The 22,229-nt window shown below is 34.7% G+C and overlaps 1 protein-coding gene and 1 long non-coding RNA gene across 2 annotated transcripts; one reads left to right on the top strand and one right to left on the bottom strand.

The window, feature by feature from the left end:
- Positions 1 to 6,664: 6,664 nt before the first annotated feature.
- On the top strand, positions 6,665 to 8,124 carry LOC139888827 (uncharacterized). Its single transcript, XM_071871812.1, has 3 exons — positions 6,665 to 6,769; positions 6,877 to 7,065; positions 7,282 to 8,124. Exons 1-3 carry the CDS (start codon positions 6,665 to 6,667, stop codon positions 8,122 to 8,124), a joined length of 1,137 nt encoding a protein of 378 aa, XP_071727913.1.
- A 10,133-nt stretch (positions 8,125 to 18,257) lies between these two features.
- LOC139891886 (uncharacterized) lies at positions 18,258 to 21,119 on the bottom strand. The gene is made up of 3 exons (XR_011773892.1): positions 20,695 to 21,119; positions 19,314 to 19,523; positions 18,258 to 18,526 (listed from the first exon to the last, which is right to left on the bottom strand). It is a non-coding gene; the product is annotated as an uncharacterized lncRNA (long non-coding RNA).
- Positions 21,120 to 22,229: the final 1,110 nt, after the last annotated feature.

Raw genomic sequence — 22,229 nt, forward strand, 5'->3', positions numbered from 1 at the left:
CCCTTGAAATATGAAAAACTATGTTTATCAAAATTTTTACACGTTTATTGTGCGGTCCTCACGAGATTTATGGACAAATGAAAGTAATAAAATTTTTCTGTCACTTATGCGATTTATAAAATCATATCTGTATGTATATAATTAAGTTAATAAATTTACCCTTACTTATTTTGGGTTAGTACATACTAAGTTATACCTTCAAATTATTTAAAAATCGCTCCTTTATTGAGTTGTTTAACTTAAGTCAAATAGTTTTGTGCAAAAAGGTACACGTTGTACATACTTCTAAATTTACTAAGAACTTCGTTCCGTTTATGTTGTCACATCAAACGTTTAAAGGTTTTTCAAAACTTCCTTGTTTGATTTTATTAAAGGTTTTCGTATTAGACTACACCATGTATGGATCACACTTCTTCTCGCCCTCCGTTAGGGATGAAGCTTACCGTTAAGATCTTTGTTAAAAACTCTTGTGCCACTTTGGATGGCAGTTTTATAAAATTCGTTAGGAAGTCTTTGCACTCATAAAATGTTTCTTCTAAGGTTAGACATGGCAAAAACGCGGGCCGATGAATCAGTTTTTTGAGGTACACTCAGTTGTCACCCCATTGTAGGAAAGGCACTAGGTAGGTTCCTACTCTCAATATTTCACGGCTAATCGCAACCCCTCGTAAACATCATCTCTATGAATCAGTATGTTGAGGTATAAGAAATCATTTTTGAGATTCTTTTCACTTGGAGTAAACCATTCTTTATGACCAAGGGTTCACGTATCTTCTCATCATTCCCTTAAGTATAAGGATAAATTCAGATCAACTCGCTCGTTATACGAAGAGTTCACTCTCGTTCAAAGATCACACCCTTCGTGCGATCTTCTTTTGGAAATGTAATGTAAATTACTTTAAAAATCTACGAATCATGTTATCCTCTTGGAAGGGACTGCTTAAAACATCTATAACACTGATGTGGTTACTCTATATATTTCTTCCTTCGTAGGTTGCAACTATATGTTGTTCTAGTCGATGTTAACCATAACTTCAGCATGTAACTGAAAGCATATATTTACATTATGGAACCGTGCTTTCACTCCATCCAAGGATAAGTTCACATGCAGTATGTTAAACTGGTTGATATCTTTCGTTATTCATTCCGACCGTTCTGAAGACACTATAAATAATTATGGCTTGCATTGCATGTAAGTCTGATTAGTCACTTCCAGCTAAAATTTCAATTCGTTTATTCAAATGAAACATTTCTTAAATATCGGGTTCTTTATGCCTATGGTCTCCTTCCGAAATTAAGGGGGTTAGTAAAATCCATGGCTAACACTATCCAGACATCAAATCGCATGGTTGTGATCACCATGTTTTCCATTCTATCTGTCAGCCTTGTATTGCAACATAAGCGCTCAATGTTTTAGATGAGTTTGGTAACATTCATGATGCATTTCATGCATCCAGCTTACTGAAGATGCCTGTAAGGCTAAAAACATCATCTTTCCTTTTGTGGGTATATATTCAGATGAAATATTCATGTTAACAAGAAACGAAATCAATTTGTTAATCTTAAGGTCAAGAGACTTAATTAATAGCATATACCTATTCTTACTTTTATACGCCCAAGTACCTTTCAAGGTAAATAGCTCACTTCTGAGCCCACGAGTCTCTCGGAACTTTGATACGCTCCTTCATCTTCAAATTCAGTACCGTTGTTGGTCACTCCTCAAAATTTCAGGACAAAATTTTCTTTAACGGGTGGGTAATGTAATGACCCAACTTTTTCGACTTATATTTTTGTGCTCTATACTTTCATAAATCTGCGTATATGTGCGTACTGAGCTAGTTTATGCTCTGGGATCTTATTTCATGATAATTACTTTCGTTAATACCTTACAACGTGTTATTAAATGCTTAATCACTTAACTTGATCCCCGTATGCTTTTATGACTGTTAGTGTCACTTGACGTTTAGATCGAGCTATGTACTTTGTACACGTTAAACTTTTGTCGTAATTGGAATATTATGACTACGTAATACTAATTGTTATTTTCTAATGACAATTACTTGGCTTATTGGTTGCTTAATTACGCTTAGTGTTTTACTAATGCACACTATTTAGTCTTAATGGACTCTTTACCTTAATGGACTTAAACCCACCCTACTCTAGTTAATGGACCATTAAATTAGCCCAACTTTAATGGATTTATGATCCATTAAGATGTAGGACAAAAACCCATTAAGATGAGCCAATATACTAGCATTTTTGTTAACCATTACTACATATGTTGCATGGGATCCCAACAACAAGCACCACCTTTAGACCACCACCATGCAAAAAGCAAAAAGTTGTTCCCCTTGTCCCCCCAAGACCTACGGCCTAGCCACCCTCCACCACTATAAATATCAAGCCACATTCTTCCATTTCACACTTGATCTCATTCTCATTTTACACACACTTGCTCTCTAATTTTCTCTCTAGTCTTTTGCACACTAAAATTGTAAGTTCTTAGATTTTCTTCTTCTTTTTCTTCTCTTCATAATCACGACATCATCATCATCATGAGATCAAGCTTTTTAGTTTTTTGATCTTGTTATATCTTGTAGATTCAAACTTTGATTTGAATCCTTCAAGAACATGAAAGATTCAAGCTTTCTAGCTTTGGATCTTCATTACTTTGATGGATCTAAGCTTTATAGCTTAAGATCACTTTGTTTTTGTTAAAAGATCAAACTTGTGTTTATGATCTTCATGAAACTTGAAGATCTAGCTTTTTGCTTTAAAGATCTTCAAGAACATAAAAGATTCAAGCTTTCTAGCTTTGGATCTTCATTAATTTATTGGATCTAAGTTTTGTAGCTTAAGATCACTTTATTTTTGTTAAAATATCAAAACTTGTGTTTATGATCTTATTGAAACTTGAAGATCTAGCTTTTTTGCTTTAAAGATCTTCAAGGACATAAAAGATTCAAGCTTTCTAGCTTTGAAATCTCATAATTATTGTTAAGGGATCCAAGCTTTCTACCTTAGGGTTTCATTACTTTGTTTGATTAAATTTATGTAACTTAAGGTCTTGCTTGTTTGATTGAATCAAAGTTTGTAGCTTTAAATTTTAGAACTTATATTTGTGTTGAGACTAAGAACATGATGTAATCTTGGTTCATCATCCATCTAAAACTCTTAAGTGAGTTGTATTTCTCCTTAGTCTTGACATGGTGTGTTTATGGTTGAAACTTGGTCAAAGTGATGCTAAAACATCAAAGAGTTGTACACTTGAGGCTTATACGCATCAAGGATGAGAACAGTGATTAGCATCAAGCACCAAGAAACCCACCGGAGCACTTGTTTTCTATTTTTCAGGGTCTGATCAGACTCCTGAGGCTTCTAGAAAGTAGATTTTCAGATAGTTCGGTTCTAGTAGATGACTTTTCGTTTAAGACTCGCCTAAATCCGATATACGGTTTAGAATTTATAGCCTTCCGGAAATCACTACGCCTTTGTAACGACGTGCTGAAAATTCTGACATACTCGTGCTTGAACCGTCGCCACGGTCAAACGACATAAAGTTAGGATCTGAAAATTGGAAAGCAGTACGAGGACTCACATACGGACCCTTGGCCACTGACCACGCGTCCTTTTAGTTTGTATAGAGGTTGTAGCAGCTGTCCGAAGTCAGCCCTTTGTTTCGACCTCTATTCTTGTTGAAAACTTACTTTATCTTTTACGAATGATGATGACGATGATGATACTTAAGACTTAATTTATTTACTTTTAAACCTTTGGGGACAATATACTGACTTAGTAACCTTTGACTTAGGTTGAGGACCTTTCAGACCGACTTACTACTTGCATACTTTTCATATCGACTTTTACCGCACATTCACTGTGAGTTATAGCTCCCTTTTTACTTTAACTATTTTTGGGACTGAGAATACATGCGCTTTTTATTTTTTACATACTAGACACGAGTACTTAAACTTTATATATGTGTGGGTGATATAACGGTACAAAGATTCCCCTTAGCACGGTAACGTTTAGTCATTGGTTTTTGAACCGGTGAACGCGAATCTTAGATACGGATCCATAGAGTTTGACATCCCCACTCGGGCTAGTTGCGCTAGCATTTAACGGGTGTTTAATACTTCGTAAACTTACGCACTCGCCAAGTGTACTTTTAGGGGGTGATATTTATATTACTTTGTTAAGTTAGTTACCGGGTGCCCACGGACAAGCATATACTTTTCATTCTGTTTTGAATACGAAATCTCGTGGTCTACATTACATTGCTGATTACAAACAAGCTATAGCTCACCAACATTTTTGTTGACATTTTAAAGCATGTATTTCTCCGGTGCTTCTCAGGTGCTTAGACGTTGTTGCTTCCGCTGTTAGACGTGCTGTTATAGTCTTGGTGTTATAGACTTGCTGTTACAGACTCGCTGTGTTAGATTTCCACTGCATTGTTTAGAGATGTCTCAATCATGGAACTTTTACTTTGCATTCACAACTTTTGTTACATTTGAACAATGGTTTTGTAATGACCTTTGTGTCACGTACTTATGTTAATGCTTTCTATTCTTAGAAGCACGTTATCTTTTGTAAAACATTTGACGTTGGTAAAGACGTTATCTTTTCATGAATGCAAAACTTGTTTTTAAACAGCATATAGTGTTGTAACCGTGTAATGATCCTGTTGTTGATGATCCGTACACGTGGATTTCGTACGGGGCGTCTCACGTTGCTTACCGTTTAGATCTTCTGACTCAATTAAGTTCCGTTCATCCTAGGGGTGGTCAGTATTTGGTTTGAAACCGTGGAACCCGAAAACCAAACCGAAACCAAACCGGAAAAAAACCAAACCGAATTTGATAATCGGTTTTCGGATCATGTCAAACCGAAACCAAATTTGAATTTAGTTTTCGGTTCGGTTTTCGGTTTTGAAAATTCTGAATTCGGTTTAACCGAAAACCGAATTCAAAACCGAATTCAAAATTTTTATATATTTAATTTGTATAATTATGTTTTAGTGTCATTATAATTTGGGATCCAATCAATAAAATATATTCTCACGTATATGAAGATTTGGTAGCTCACATTATAATTATGTTACTTAAATTATTATGTTCTTCTTCTCAATAACAGAAGCAGTAAACGTCATAATTAAGCTATAAATATTAATAAATCATCGAATTCTTGATAATTTAATAATACGTCATTGTTTTAGGATATAAATAACTAAGACATCAGTAAATGCCACAATTAAATTACCAACGTTCTCAGATAAAATTCGGTTTTAACCGAAAACCGAACCGAATCCGAATTTGAATTTGGTTTTCGGTTTGGTTCGGTTTTAACTTTGAATTCGGTTTTCAGTTTTGCCTAAAAAAATTTTAAAACCGAATACACCGAACCGAATAAACCGAACAAACCGAAAACCGAATCGATGAACACCCTAGTTCATCCCATTTTCCACGTATCAAACCTGAAGAAATGTCTTACCGAACATGAACTTGGCATACCCCTTAATGAGCATACGATTGATGACAAACTCCACTTCAGGTTGAGGCTCTTAGAAAGTAGTTGGATTAGACGCAAATTGAGCTTGACAAGCCTCCTGATTCGAGTGAGCTTTGAATGGCAGAGAGTTTGAAATTGCAAGAATTTAAAGAAGATACCCTAGAGGAAGAACGGTTTTTAAAGCAAAAATCTAAAGTGGAGTGGTTTCGAGTGGGTGATAGCAACTCAAGTTATTTCCACAAGGTGGTTAAAGGAAGAATTCATCGCAACCACATTTAAGCGATATCGGATCACAACAACAACATTGTGGAAGGTCGAGCTGTGTGTGACATTTTTTACAAGGAACTACGAACATTTCATCGGATCGGCTACCAACTGTGACCCATTAGTCGACCCAGGTTCATTGTTCCAGTCGCGTATTAGTGTTGCCAAAGTAAAAAACATGGTTCGGCAAGTCACAAATGAGGAGATTAAAGCTGCTATCTTTGACATTGGCAATGACAAAGTCCTGGGTCCTAACGGTTATTCTTCGGCTTTCTTTAAAAATGCATGGGACATTGTTGGTGCGGATGTGTGTGCTACGGTGAGATCATTCTTTACAAATGGTTAACTCTTAACTGAGATAAACCACACGATTATCGCGCTTCTTCCAAAGAACCAACACCCAAGTAAGGTAAACGATTACCGTCCGATTTCATGTTGCAATGTTTTATATAAGTGTATTAGCAAAATCATTACAAATCGGATTACCCCTTGTTTAGAGGATATTGTGCATGAGAACTAATCCGCTTTTATCCCGGGTCGTCGTATCTCGAATAACATTTTGTTAACACAAGAACTTATGCGCAACTATCATCTTGATTGTGGAACGCCCAGGTGTGCGTTTAAGGTTGATATTCAAAAGGCATACGATACTGTTGATTGGGGTTTCCTTCATACTATCTTATGTCATTTTGGTTTTCATAAAACAATGATTAAATGGATAATGAAATGTGTAACAACTACATCCTTTTCTATTAGTATTAATGGGAATTTGTGTGGCTAATTTAAGGGGAAACGAGGTCTTAGACAAGGGGATCCAATGTCTCCGTACTTATTTACACTCGTGATGGAAGTCTTATCTCTTATGCTTAATTGAAATATTCAACAAACCATGGGTTTCAAGTATCATCCGAAATGTAAGAGTCAAAGTATTATCAACTTATGTTTTGCGGACGATCTTTTTCTTTTTTCCCATGCTGATATGACTTCGGTGAAGGTAATTTTCGATGCCCTGGAGGAATTTAAGAATTGTTCCGGGCTTCTCCTAGTATTCCTAAGAGCACGGGGTATTTTGCTAATGTGCCTCATCATTTAAAAAGTCAGATCCTTAACATGATGCCATTCGAAGAGGGTAAGCTACCAGTGAGATACCTTGGTGTTCCGCTTGTATCGTCTCGATTACTTAATCGTGATTGCAAGTTGCTTATGGAGATGGTTCGAAATCGCATTTTTAACTGGAAAAGTAAATTTTTGTCGTTTGCGGGTCGTATGCAATTGATATCGTCTGTACTGGTATCCATGCAGATTTATTGGTATTCGGTTTTCATAATCCAGGACTCTATTATTAAAGAGATCAAAAAGATGATGCGAGGTTTCTTGTGGTGCCAAGGAGAGATGCAAAAAGGAAAATTGAAAGTTAAATGGGATATCGTTTGCCTTCCAAAAGATTAAGGGGGCCTTGGCATTAAAAAGGTAAAAATATGGAACATTGCTCTTCTTTCGTCTCAGGTGAGATGTTTGCTTGTTAATAAACAATCTCTTTGGGTTAAGTGGATACATTCTTATCGCCTTGAAGATCGCAGTTTTTGGGATGTTATGGTCTCACCAAACGCAAGCTGGAGTTGGGGCAAGCTTCTCCATATTCGTGATTTTATTAAGGATCATCTCATCTACAAGATTGGTAATGGAGGCAACACTTCAGCATGGTATGACATTTGGAACGATCATGGCAGACTTGTAAATGTATTAACAAGGAGGAACATCATACGTGAGGGGTTTAATGGTAATGAAATGGTGTGTAATATTATGCATAATGGTAACTTTAATTGGCTAGCGACATGGTTAACTGAGTTCCCTATTCCTAACAACATAGATCCCCCATGCTTGACAAATAAAGATGATGATGTGTTGTGGAAGGATCTTAATGGCATAGTCTCAGAATTTTCTGTGTATAAAGTGTGGGAAACTATTCGACCACGAGCCACTTGTGTTCCATGGTTCAATGTTGTTTGGTTCAAGCAGTGCATCCCTAGTCATACTTTTGTAGTATGGTTGCTTATGGATACTCGGCTGAAAACTCAGGACAAACTCAAAGATTGGGAGCGCAACCCGAATAATAGCTTGCAATGCTTGATGTGTAATGGTCAGCCGGACTCACATGACCATATCTTCTTCGAATGTCCCTTTTCTGCGCAGCTGCATATGAAGTTTGGTCAGTTAGCCATGATGCTGGACTGGTACTGCTCATGGAAGAGTACTCGTGATGCTTTTATTCCCTTTGCTGCTCGTAATTTGTATAGAATGGTGGTTCCGAAGATAGTTTTTGCAGCCACAGTTTATTTTATATGGTAAGAAAGGAATAGAAGGTTGTTTGGTGGTAAAGCTCGTTCAGTGGACCAGATGTTCAAAATCATTTTCTCTACTGTAAGGATGAAGCTCCTCTCTCTCAAGTTTAAGGAGTCGTATAACGTTCGTGTTATGAAAGATAATTGGAAAGTTCCGTAATAGTGTTGTGCGGGTGTTGGTAGTGGGGCCTAGATTATTTCTGAATGTAATAGTCTAGGTGGTCATTTCTTTGTGGTTGCAAGACTCGCAACATTGAACTATATTGTTTTCATTCTTTTATTATTTTTTAATAATATTCACGGGGGTAGCCCTTTACCCAAAAAAAACTCCACTTCGTAGAAGAACCCGTTGAGATCATGGACCGCGGGGTCAAGAACTTGAAGCAAAGCAAGATTTCAATCGTCTGAGTCTGTTGAAATGCTAAACGAGGACCCGAATTTACTTGGGAGCGAGAGGATCAGATGAAGTAGAAATATCCTCATCTCTTCACGACCCTGCCGTCTACCTCTGCTTAAAATTTCGGGACGAAATTTTCTTTAACAGGTGGGTAATGTAACGACCCGACTTTTTCGACTTGCATTCGTATATGTGTAATATATTTTATGTGCGTATATACTTCTGTCATCTTGACTATTTTATGAGGTTACGACATATTTAGAAATAATTCGCGATATTTCAGAAACGCGTACATGCTTGGATAGCTTACTTCAATTTAATACCGAATGAATTCGACCGTTAGCGTCACTAGCCGGAAGGACTTGGATATTTGGATGACTTGAAATTTAATTTTATAATAATTGAAATATTATTATTATTTTTATTTATTATTTATTAGTGATAATTAATTACTTGTGCACACTAGCTCACTACTTGAACTTAGCATTTTATTTTGACTACAAGTATTATTTATTTCATAGCCCAACTTAAATTAATTAGTGGACTAGATGGAACATGGCTAACCCATTAAAATTAAGCCTTTTAAGCATAAAGTAACCCACCAACCATAAAGTAAAAGTTGCCACTACATGTGTACTAGATTTCCAACATTCTTCTCCATTCACCAACACCAAAAACCCTCCCTCCCCTTTAAAAACCCACAGCCTAGACACACTCTCATCATTATCTTCATCATTTTTCAAGTTTTAAGATTTCTTTAAGGAAGTTTTAGCTCTACTTTCAATCCTTTTCAATTTCTTGAAAAGCTTGTAAGTTTTCTTGCTTTTTCATGCTTATCTTCACTTTATTTATTACTTTTTAATTTCATAATCATCATCATCCAAGATCTAAGCTTTCTAGCTTATGGTCTCATGAATCTTTGTTAGATCTAAGATTTCTAGCTTATGGTCTCATTAATCTTGTTAGATCTAAGCTTTGTAGCTTATGGTTTCATGCATTTTGTTTAGATCTAAGCTTTATAGCTTATGGTCTCATAAATCTTTGTTAGATCTAGGCTTTTTAGCTTATGGTCTCTTAAAACATGAAGATCTAAGCTTCTAGCTTAAAGATCCATGATAAACTTTCTATTGTTGTAAAAAAAAAAATGGAAGAAAGATGCAACCTTTAGCACCTTGGTTGCAAAAGGTTGTATCTTTCATCAACTTGAACATAAAGCTTGAGTCTTTATCATCTAAATGTGATAAAGAAGCAAACTTGAACATAAAGCTTGAGTCTTTATCATCTACATGTGATAAAGGAGCAAACTTGAACATAAAGCTTGAGTCTTTATCATCTAAATATGATAAAGGAGCAAACTTGAACATAAATCTTGAGTCTTTATCATCTAAATATGATAAAGGTGCAACCTTTGTAAACTTAGAAGCTTGAAACACTAAGAAGGTTGAAGCTTTTCTACTCCTACGTAGTAAAGATGCAATCTTGTTAAACGTGGAAGCTTTGATTACTATAAAGGTTGAAGCTTTACTACTTTCATGTAATAAAGATGCAATATTTTTCAACATGAGAGCTTTAGACACCAAAAAGGGTGAAGCTATATTGCTTACATGCAATAAAAGTGCACCTTACTTGAGTCGGAAAGTGTCTAAACGCTCATAGCAACTTGATCAGCCCATTCTGATCAAAACAGCACACCTGGAGGTTCAAGAAGTTTAATATTTAGATTCCTCAGGTTGTGTAGATGATTTTTCATATAGGCCTCATCGAAATCCGTTGCACGATTTGTGAATTACGCCTCCGACAAAACACTATGTTTTTCTTACGACGTGCTGAAAATTCTGACCCACTCACGGTTTGACCAATGCCACGATCAAACGACATTGAGTTAAGGTCTGATTTTTGGAAATCAGAAAGAGGACTCAAAAACGGAGCCCTTGGCCACTGGCCGCATGTCGTTTCAGTTTGTGTAGAGGTCGTAGCGGCTGTTCGATTCAGCTCTTCGTTTCGACCTCTATTCTTGTTGAAAACTTACTTTATCTTTTACATATGATGATAATGATGATACTTAAGACTTAATTTACTTACTTTAAAACTTTTTGGGACAATTTACTGACTTAGCAACCATTGACTTAGGTTGAGGACCTTTTGGATCGACCAACTTACTTGTTTGGACCGACTTACTACTTGCTTACATTTTCATATCGACTTTACCGTACATCCACTGTGAGTTATAGCTCCCTTTTTACTTTAACTATTTTTGGGACTGCGAATATATGCGCTTTTTATGTTTTACATACTAGACACGAGTACTTAAACTTTATATATGTGTGGATGACATAACGGCACAAATATTCCCCTTAGCTCGGTAACGTTTAGTCCTTGGTTTATGAACCGTGAACGCGAATCTTAGATATGGATCCATAGGGTTTAACATCCCCACTCGGCCTAGTCGCGCTAGCATTTAACGGGTTTTTAATACTTCGTCTATTTTAACGAACTCGTCAAGTGTACTTTTAGGGGGTGATATATTATTTCTTTGTTAAGTTAGTTACCAAGTGCCCACGGTTAAGCATATACTTTTCATACTATTTTGAATACAAAATCTCGTGGTCTACATTACATTATTGTTTACAATAAAATTATAGCTCACCAACATTCGTGTTGACCTTTTAAAGCATGTTTTTTCTCAGGTGCTTAGATGAAATTGCTTCCGCTGTAATAGACTTGCTGTGTTAGACTTCTGCTGTACTCTGCTTTGTTAGAGATGTCTCCTAGTCATGGACTTTTTTTTATATTGCATTCACTACTTATGTTTTATTCGAACCATGGTTTTGTAATGACCTAAGTGTCACGTACTATTGTTAATGCTTTCTATCCGTAGAAGCACGTTACTTTTGTAAAACATTTGTCGTTGGAAAAACGTTATCTTCTTATGAATGCAAAACCTTGTTTTAAAATAGCATATAGTGTTATACCGTGTAATGGACCTGTTGTTGATGATCCGTACCATAGAGGTTTTGGACGGGGCATCACAGCATATATAAAGGCTAGAATCTAGTCATCATGAGCTCGTGCGTTGCATAGAAATTGAAAATATACATTTTCTTATTGTAAATAAATGACGAAAACCAGTTTTAGTTGCATAAGGAGACCAAGTGTGCTTATATTGACTAACAACATTTTGCAATTGTTTGTTTTTACATTGTTAATTGGAGGACACAACAGTTGTATACCAAATGAGCTTAGAAACCCATGACATTAAATAATGATTTAGACTACTTTCTCATTTAGTGAAACAACATTTGGGCACTTACGTACCTACAAACAATGAACAAGTGTATCAAAATTAACTTGGCACCTATATACCTACAAATAAGGACAAGTGTGTCGGTAGTAGGGTGTATACTTTGTATCAACTAAAAATGAAATAGAGGATTGAAAATACCTGATGGTACTATTAAGGTGTAAAGTGTTATAATTCAGTAGGCTTATAACTACCTTTAGTGGTTTGATTCTTGATGTTATAATTCAGTAGGCTTATAACTACCTTTAGTGATTTGATTCTTGATTTAGAATACTAATAATGAAGTGTAAGAACAAAGATGATAATGGAGAGAAAGAAAGAAACACTTTGTAAGTGTGAGAAATGGTGCAAGTTTAATGCTTGCATTCATGAGTATTTATAGCCTAAAATCTCAATATAAAAATACATACTTTGTGTACCAAAATTGACTATATGTATACACCAAAATTGACTATCCATATCTATATTATTATTATTATTATAACACTCCCCATTGGATAGCAATTTTATTTTGTTGAAGATCAACTATAAATTACTGCCTCGTTAAAAACCTTGCTAAAGAAAACCCAGTGGGAAAAAACTTTAGCTAAGGGAAAAAGAGTGCAGCATGGAGTTGACTCCCCCTCAAGTAGACATCGCTTCAGCTGTTACATCTTTTGAACATGTCTCATGCCAATGTTATGAACGTGTGTTCTGAAAATAGCAGTTGGAAGTGCTTTCGTGAAAAGATCAGCAGAGTTTTTGCTAGATTGCACATATCTCATTTCAATCTGGTTGTCCTTAATGAGATTTTGAGTGTATGAGAAGAATCTAGGTGGTATGTGTTTTGTTCGGTCACTTTTGATATACCCTTCTTTCATCTGTGCTATGCAAGCTGCATTATCTTCATAGATAGTTGTTGGACTTTTATCGCGTTCTAGTCCACAAGAATCAGTAATGAGTTGTGTCATTGATCTCAACCAAAAACATTCTCGAGTAGCTTCATGTAATGCAATCACTTCGGCATGATTTGACGATGTAGCAACAAGTGTTTGTTTTTGAGAACGCCATGATATTGCAGTACCTCCATTTAGGAATACATATCCAGTTTGAGATTTAGCTTTATGTGGATCAGATAAATAACCTGCATCTGCATAACCAACCAAATCTTGTTTTGATTCGTTAGAATAAAATAATCCTAAATCAGTAGTTCCTCGAAGGTATCGAAATATGTGTTTGATCCCATTCCAGTGTCTTTTGGTAGGAGCAGAGCTGAACCTTGCCAACAAATTAACTGCAAAAGAAATGTCAGGTCTTGTACAATTTGTAAGATACATAAGAGCTCCAATTGCACTAAGATATGGTACTTCTGGTCCAAGAATGTCTTCTTGATCTTCACATGGACGAAATGGATCAGCTTCAACATTGAGTGATCTAACAACCATAGGAGTACTTAATGGTTTTGCCTTGTCCATATTGAAACGTTTCAAAATCTTTTCAGTATATGTTGTTTGATGTACAAGTAAACCATTAGGCATATGCTCAATTTGTAAACCAAGGCAATACTTGGTTTTTCCGAGATCTTTCATTTCAAATTCTTTCTTTAGAAGTTGAATGGCTTCATGGATCTCTTTATTTGTACCTATGATGTTAAGATCATCAACATAAACAGCTATGATCACATATCCGGATGTTGTTTTCTTAATGAAAACACAAGGGCAAGTAAGATTATTTGTATACCCTTTGCTTATCAAGTAATCACTTAATCGGTTATACCACATACGTCCCGATTGTTTTAACCCATATAAAGATCTTTGTAATTTAATCGAATACATTTCTTTGGGTTTTGCATTTGATGCTTCTGGTACCTTAAATCCTTCAGGTATCTTCATATATATATCACTATCAAGTGATCCATATAGATAAGCAGTCACAACATCCATGAGATGCATTTCTAAATTTTTAGAAACTGCCAGACTGATTAAGTACCTAAAAGTAATTGCATCCATAACAGGAGAATAAGTTTCTTCATAATCAATTCCCGGTCTTTGAGAAAAACCTTGAGCTACAAGTCTAGCTTTATACCTTGTAACTTCATTTTTCTCATTTCTTTTTCGGACAAAAATCCATCTGTATCCTACAGGTTTCACATCTTTAGGAGTGAGAATGATGGATCCGAAAACTTTTCTTTTATTGAGTGATTCTAATTCAGCTCGTATTGCTTCTTTCCATTGAGCCCAATCATGTCTATTTTGACATTCAACCATAGATGTTGGTTCTGGATCATCATCATTATTCATGATGTCATATGCAACATTAAATGAAAATTTCTCATCAAGATTTTTCATTTCATTTCGGTTCCATAATATTTTTGAATATGCATAATTGATTGCAATTTCTGTATTGACATCATCAATCTCCTCTGCAGTAGGAGTACTGATTTGTGGTTCTTCTTGAACACTTTCTTTTACTTCATTATCAGCTGATTTTCTTTTTCGAGGATTTTTATCCTTTGAACCGATTGGTCTTCCACGTTTCTGACGTGGCAAAGATTCATGAGTGACGTTATTGCCAGCTTTTGGAATTTCAATTCGAGCTGGAGTATTTACTGCTGGTATATATGATTTTGTCACCGTTTTTGTATCTGTAAATGCATCAGGCAATTGATTTGCAAGTTCTTGTATATGCATTATCTTTTGAACTTCTGTCTCGCATTCTTTTGTGCGAGGATCAAGATACTTTAATTGAGGTTCACACCATGAAACATCATTTTCTTTATTTTTCATTTCTCCCCCTAATCTAGGGAACAATGTTTCATTAAAATGACAATCAGCAAAACGTGCTGTAAAAACGTCACCTGTCATAGGTTCAATATACCTTAATATTGAAGATGTTTCATATCCAACATATATTCCCAACCTCCTTTGAGGACCCATTTTTGTACGTTGTGGTGTCGCAATTGGAACATACACTGCACAACCAAATGTTCTAAGATGGGAAATATTTGGCTCTTGACCAAAAGCAAGTTGTAGGGGGGAATATTTATGACTTGCACTTGGTCTGATGCGAATCAATGCAGCAGCATGTAAAATTGCATGACCCCATATAGATACAGGGAGTTTTGTTCTCATTATCAATGGTCTAGCGATTAACTGTAAACGTTTAATCAATGACTCGGCTAAACCATTTTGTGTATGCACATGAGCAACAGAATGTTCAACAACAATTCCTATAGACATGCAATAGTCATTAAATGCTTGAGATGTAAATTCACCAGCATTATCAAGTCTCACCCTTTTAATGGTGTAATCAGGAAAATGAGCTCTCAATTTAATAATTTGGGCAAGAAATTTTGCAAATGCCACATTACGGCTTGATAACAGACAAACATGAGACCATCTGCTAGATGCGTCTATTAGAACCATGAAATATCTAAATGGTCCACATGGTGGATGAATTGGTCCACATATATCACCTTGAATTCTTTCAAGAAACATTGGTGATTCTTTCTCAACCTTAAGTGGTGAGGGTCTAGTTATCAATTTTCCAAGAGAGCAAGATGTACATGGAACCATTGTATCATGATGGATTTTTCTATCCTTTAGTGGATGTCCATGAGTACATTCAATAATCCTTTTCATCATTGTTGATCCTGGATGGCCTAATCTGTTATGCCATAAACTGAATACACCAGGATCAATATATTTTTCGTTAACTACCATATGTATTTCTGGTACATTTATATGTGTATAATGTAATCCAGAACTAAGTCTTGGCAGTTTTTCAACCACATGACTCTTGTCAGCGATACTTAAATATTTCTCATTTTCTGTTGTCACTGACTGATAATCATACCCGTTAAGGTATATGTCGGAGAAACTCAATAAATTTCTGCTTGACTTGGGAGAAAATAAGGCATCATTTATTAAAAATTTTGTACCATTTGGTAGTATGAAATTTGCCTTTCCTATCCCTTTTATCAAGTTAGCAGGTCCTGATATTGTATGTATAGTTCCTTCCGTTGGTTTTAGATCAATAAAATATTTCTCGGATTTAAGTATAGTGTGTGTAGTTCCACTGTCTGCTATACAGAGATCTCCACCACTTGATTGATGTTGTATTCCAGCAAAATTCATATTGAACTTCATATATAAGAAATAAATAGTGAATACATTAATATTACACAATATTTTAAACGCAAATAGATAGTACTGAAACATTTAGCAAACATAATGACAAAGACAGACGATATTAAATCGTTTATTTTTCAAAAGACACACAACTTAAACATTCAAGAAATCTTCATATAAATCAGATGATTTCTCAGTGACTGTTGGATCAATATTATCCACAAAATTTACTTCCTTTTCTTTACCTTTCAGCGAATCCTGATACATCTTAACAAGATGTTTAGATGTTCGGCAAGTATTAGCCCAGTGGCCCATTCTACCACATCTGTAGCAAGATTCTTCAGAATTTTTAGAAGAATTTTCTTCAACATCTTGTTTAATGGGCTTGTTTTGTGGTTGATATTTATATTTTCGTGGATTACTATTTCTTTGACCACCACGGCCACGACCACGACCACGTCCACGCCCATTACCATTACCATAAGGATGGTTTCTACCATAGTTATGGCTTTTGGCATGATGATGGTGATGGTTATTATAACCACGACCTTGCCCGCGTCCTTGTCCCTGTTTATAATTATTTGCAGTATTTGCTTCAGGGATTGCAAGTGTACCAGTAGGACGGGATTGCTGATTTTTCATTAATAGCTCATCATTTTGCTCTGCAACTAAGAGATATGAATTAAGTTCAGGATATGTTTTGAACTTTAGCATTCTCAAATTTCTTTGCACTGTGATGTTTGCAGCATTCATTGTGGAGAAAGTTTTCTCCATCATGTCTGCATCACTAATTTCATGTCCACAGAATTTAAGTTGTGAACATGTATTATACAGAGCTGAGCTGTATTCATTTACTTTCTTAAAGTCTTGGAACCTTAATGTTCTCCATTGTTCCATTGCAGCTGGAAGTAAAATTTCTCTTTGATTATTGAATCTGCTTTTGAGACCTTCCCATAAAACATGGGGATCTTCTACAGTCACATAATTATTTTGTAAGCATTCATCAATATGTTGATGAATAAAGCAACATGCCGTAGCTTGTTCTTTTTCAGAACAAGTGTTGTTTTCATTTATGGTTTCAAGAATGCCCATTGATTTAAGATGCATTTTTACTTTTATAACCCATGGCATGTAGTTGTTTCCAGTTGATTCTAAAGGAGTAAATTTAAGCTTTTCCAGATTCGACATTTTCTATTATCAAAAATTAAAACAAACATCATGATAAATTAGAGTCAATTTATATTCATAAGTATATAAACATTAAACATAAATTTAATATAACATAAATGATAAGTAGGTGACAGTGTCGACCATGTGTAAGCAATCATAAATAAATGTTATATAACAAAAATATAAATATTAGTAAACATAAATGAAAATTTGGCGACAGTGTCGACCATATATTTTTTCAGGTGGTATAACCGACCTATATCATTCTGGTGGTATAACCGACCATATATCATTTTGGTGGTATAACCGACCATATATCATTTTGGTGGTATAACCGACCATATATCATTTTGGTGGCAGAGCCAACCATATTTAGTATTAAGATTATCGTGCTGATAACGTGTTATAATTCAGTAGGCTTATAACTACCTTTAGTGGTTTGATTCTTGATGTTATAATTCAGTAGGCTTATAACTACCTTTAGTGATTTGATTCTTGATTTAGAATACTAATAATGAAGTGTAAGAACAAAGATGATAATGGAGAGAAAGAAAGAAACACTTTGTAAGTGTGAGAAATGGTGCAAGTTTAATGCTTGCATTCATGAGTATTTATAGCCTAAAATCTCAATATAAAAATACATACTTTGTGTACCAAAATTGACTATATGTATACACCAAAATTGACTATCCATATCTATATTATTATTATTATTATAACATAAAGTAGAAATAATGAAACATTACACCTCAAAGTATGAAAACTACAACATTCCAAATAATGTAATATAGTCTTGCACTCATTTTTATAATACTATTTTCATAAACAATTCAAGAAAAAGTTTTTGTAGTTTGTGTTGGACAGACCTAACTAGCTTTTGTTTATATTAACATATAGTATTTACTTAATTTGATTTAGTTACCTAATCACCCATATTGCCACCCCTACAAATAATAGATGTATAGAAACAAATACATTCTTATTAAACAATAAAAATTGAAAAATATAATGTTTACTTATGTTGTAGTCAATTTCAAATGAAAACTTACATCTAAGGCACCACAAAAATGGTGAATAAACATGATAAAGCCCAACGTTAAACTATATGGCTTTATAACTGATCTAGTATAAATCATACTCCGTAATAAATAGTAATACCGTTAATTCAAGAAAAAATATGTTCTTTTGCAAGGGAACATCGCAACAACCTTAAATTGTACAATAACCATGTAGGAGGACACAAATCATCAATATAAATGTAACATATAGCCTTTAAGCTTACTCCTATGAATATAATAAATAGACAATCAAGTTTTAATTCACAGCTAATACATTAACGATTCGGAAGATCCCATGATCATGATTCACTTTAAGACTTTTTTCATTCACCAACATTTTTTTCCTTTGGATTATGTCCCTAGTTAGTAGTCACCTAAGGGAAAAAGAGTGCATCACATAAATCAACTTCTATCTATTGTAATTATTAAGAAATTAAACATGTTTGCGAAGTGAAACTGTAATTGGGGGTTGTTTACTTTTAGCTTAATTGGAATTATTGTCCTAGAAAGATTATTCAGTCACCACCCTACCTTGTTTACTTTTAACTTATTTTTTTGAGCCACCTTACTAGAGAACTTAATGTACAAAACTTAATGTACAGAAAAGTAAACGGACCCTAAGTAACAATAAGATGGCAGTGGCAATTTTACATATTGAATTTCAACCACGGTGTTTTTTAAGCGTTAAAGCTCCTATATGACTTTATTAAAAAAAAAGGATTACTATTGAAATATTATAATACCAGAGATCTTATTGTCAAGAGTTGTATTAATTCGCTTGAAGGTGGCAATCTTAACCCATTTGATAATTGACTAATGGATGAGTAAGTCAGGTTATGTTTTATCTCTAATTGGAATAATTAAGGATTAGTTAAAAGAAAATAGAGTGCACACATCAAACATGGCACAATTCACTCAAATATCTATTTACAAATTATTTAAATTAAAATAATAGAACTTTGATGATTGTACTTGACACAATGACAATTTGTATAAAAAAGCACTCATTTTCTCTGCAACCCGTGATCACCCATTGACCCGCCCATTTTGACACATGTAGTGCATGAACGCAAAATGATTGACATATTTAAATTGTAGGAGAAAATTGAACTTAATCAGGGAGTCATTAGCATTACACACAAGTGCCTAAGACTCAGTTACCTGAAAGCAAAAGCTACATTAACTCCATATCGGTGTAAGGTGATGTATTAGTAATCATATGTATGTCAACATACATATCCATCTCTCCCGGCTAATATCCAAATCTTCCAACTCCGGCCCCTTTCGTAAACCTGCTTTAGCAAAATCCACAACATGATACCTCCATCATTTCAATCGCAGTCAAACGATTATCCTTCATGAACATCATACCTTCACACAAAACAATAAAATGAGACTTCAAAACGACCCCACACCCACAAAGTTCCCGGGCTTCCAAGAAAGGTGGCTCATCTATAGTCGGAAAACTATCATGTGAAGTCAGCCTTAAAGAATGTTCAATGTTACTAACTTTTTTAACAAACAACACTAGTAAATGATATCAATGGGCTAGAAACAACATAACCTACGTGTTCTTGTTTTTCAAATTGTTCTCTTTCTGAATGAGGTACTCTTACCGCATACGCCACCCCCACTTGTTAATGGTCTCTTAAAAGCAGTTTTTTTTGTGCACTTCGCATATGTTAAGTGACAGGTAAACGCAACAGTGAAAACTTCTATTTTGACATATATGATACTCGTACTTCACAAGTTTAGAGGGAGGGGTATATGAGACCTTTAATACAGGGCATGGTGTTTTAAGGTAATAGTAACACTCACCAGTCATCAATATAATCATCGACAACTTCAAGCGAACACTCCTTATAAAGTTCAACCGTAATCAAACTTTTAGATGTGTTGAAAATCTGGACACACATGTCAAAAAAGACACACACACACACACACACTCTCACACACACAAAAAGAATTTAAAAAATTGTCGATCATGAAATAAAGCCAAAAAGATAATATTGCAAAGTTTCAAATAGCAAAAATATATAAACGGAGAACATAAATGGTTGGTATTTATAATGCTGAACCAAAGCACAAGTGAAAGCACATAACCGAGGTAGTAAAACTTACATCATATCTAGGAACGCTGGACTGCATATGGGCACAATTTTCTTTTTTTGTATTTTTGTGGTTTATGGTTGATAGTATATTTCAAACTGAATAATGGGAATGAAAAAAATTGACCCCGTGCTTTACTTTTTTCAGGGGACACTGAATTAGCGTGGGTATTATGGAAAATTTACAATTAGAAACGGAAGACATAGATAATTGTTGCCTAATCAATGCTATTAATGGCTGGGATTGAAAGTTGAAATTGGATTCGATGGTCACTTTCAACCTGAGGCAGATTAAAGAAGCAAAATTCACAATATATAAGCTTAAAGGAAAGTAGAAAAGGACAATTTGTAAACATTTCCATTTGATATAATTATTTATGCTTAGGGATTTGGGTCAAGAAAAAACTGGAAATTTCGTTGATGTTTAAACATACCTATAACAATATTCCCTTATGGAAATCGATATCAACAAACCTTTAATCAAATCGTCGTACTTCAACAATTGATTCCGGCAGCTCTGCATCGTTAAAATGCTTGAGGCATAAAAAAAGAAACATGTAGTGAAATCGATTTGAAAAGAAACTTCGGTTCAGTTGGTCAGAAATCGGGTTTTTCAGCTGCATAATCGATTGGTGTAACTGCGTTTCAATACTGAGAAAGTGTTGGAGATGTCAATTGAAGGTCGCGATTTTTTTTGAAGCCCTAATCGATTGATCTTAATACTTTTCTTGCGAATCATAAAGAAATTATTAGATCGGATGGAGAAAAGCACAGAGTATCGAATAAACATACATCTTCATATAACGTTTGATACATCTTCATACATGATTAATTCAGAGTATCAATTGATTTGTTGTTAATTTTGTGGTTAACGTTAGATGTGATTTGTGGAACCTTAATAAAAAGAATGAAACGGGTTATGTTTCCAACCCCGTTAATCTACATGGACACGTGTAAAATTGTAAAATTAATTTGTACTAATTTAGATTAATGCAGGTTTAACACGTAAGCATAATTAGGCGAGGATTAAGGACCAGTTACCATGTTGGAGTAATTCTCAAGATTTATATAATGTTACTAGACTAGATTTAAGAGCCCGTGCGTTGCACGGCAACGTTAAAAAATAGTATTCGAAGACGTCAGTATTGAGACTGAGTAGCTATAATATACAATTATAATTAAGAAACCCTTAAGTATTGATAACATTTGTATAGAAAGTAAATGTTAATAGTGAATACAATTATAATGTAACTTTCGATTGTGCATAGTCAATTATATTATTCCCAAGTTGTGACTACGCTAAGTTTACCAGATAATGCAAAACATATAAAGACCAAATTCATTTTCCGTCTGCATTTAGAAATAACATGTGTCGAAAAGATGCAGAAAAAAATATAACTGATAATAACTTTTTGATAGACTTTTGACACATTTAAAGCGGCCTCTAAGTGTTACTCTACCTGACCCAAACAATTTTGACCACAAAAAAAATTCCCAATTGACCTGTTTTTTAACATGAGTTGCCCATTGTCATACCCCCAAATAGGGCCGGGGAAAATATGACTTCACAATATCACAACACAAGTATATATAAGCGAGAATGACACTAAATGAGACGTTTTAATAAAACAAAATTTGATTTGCAGCGGAAACATAATAATGTTTTACATAATGAAATTCATATGTAAATAACAAATGATAAGTCTAATATGTGGACTCCAATGCAACAGCTAGCTAAGCATCATAGGACAGCACATAAGCTAATCTTCACCTGAGATAAACATGCTTAAAATGTCAACACAATGGTTGAGTGAACATCATAGGTTTAATAATCATAATAGGTTTTAGACCACAAGATTTAGTTCAAAATATTAATATGCCGTGAGTTATAATATCGAGCTAAACATAAAACCCCTGACACTGTACCGGTGTCGGTAATTGAAGGGACCCGTTCATACCGATTATAAAC

The sequence above is a fragment of the Rutidosis leptorrhynchoides genome, chromosome 2, assembly GCF_046630445.1.
Source record: "Rutidosis leptorrhynchoides isolate AG116_Rl617_1_P2 chromosome 2, CSIRO_AGI_Rlap_v1, whole genome shotgun sequence".
In the NCBI taxonomy this organism is placed as follows: Eukaryota; Viridiplantae; Streptophyta; class Magnoliopsida; order Asterales; family Asteraceae; genus Rutidosis; species Rutidosis leptorrhynchoides.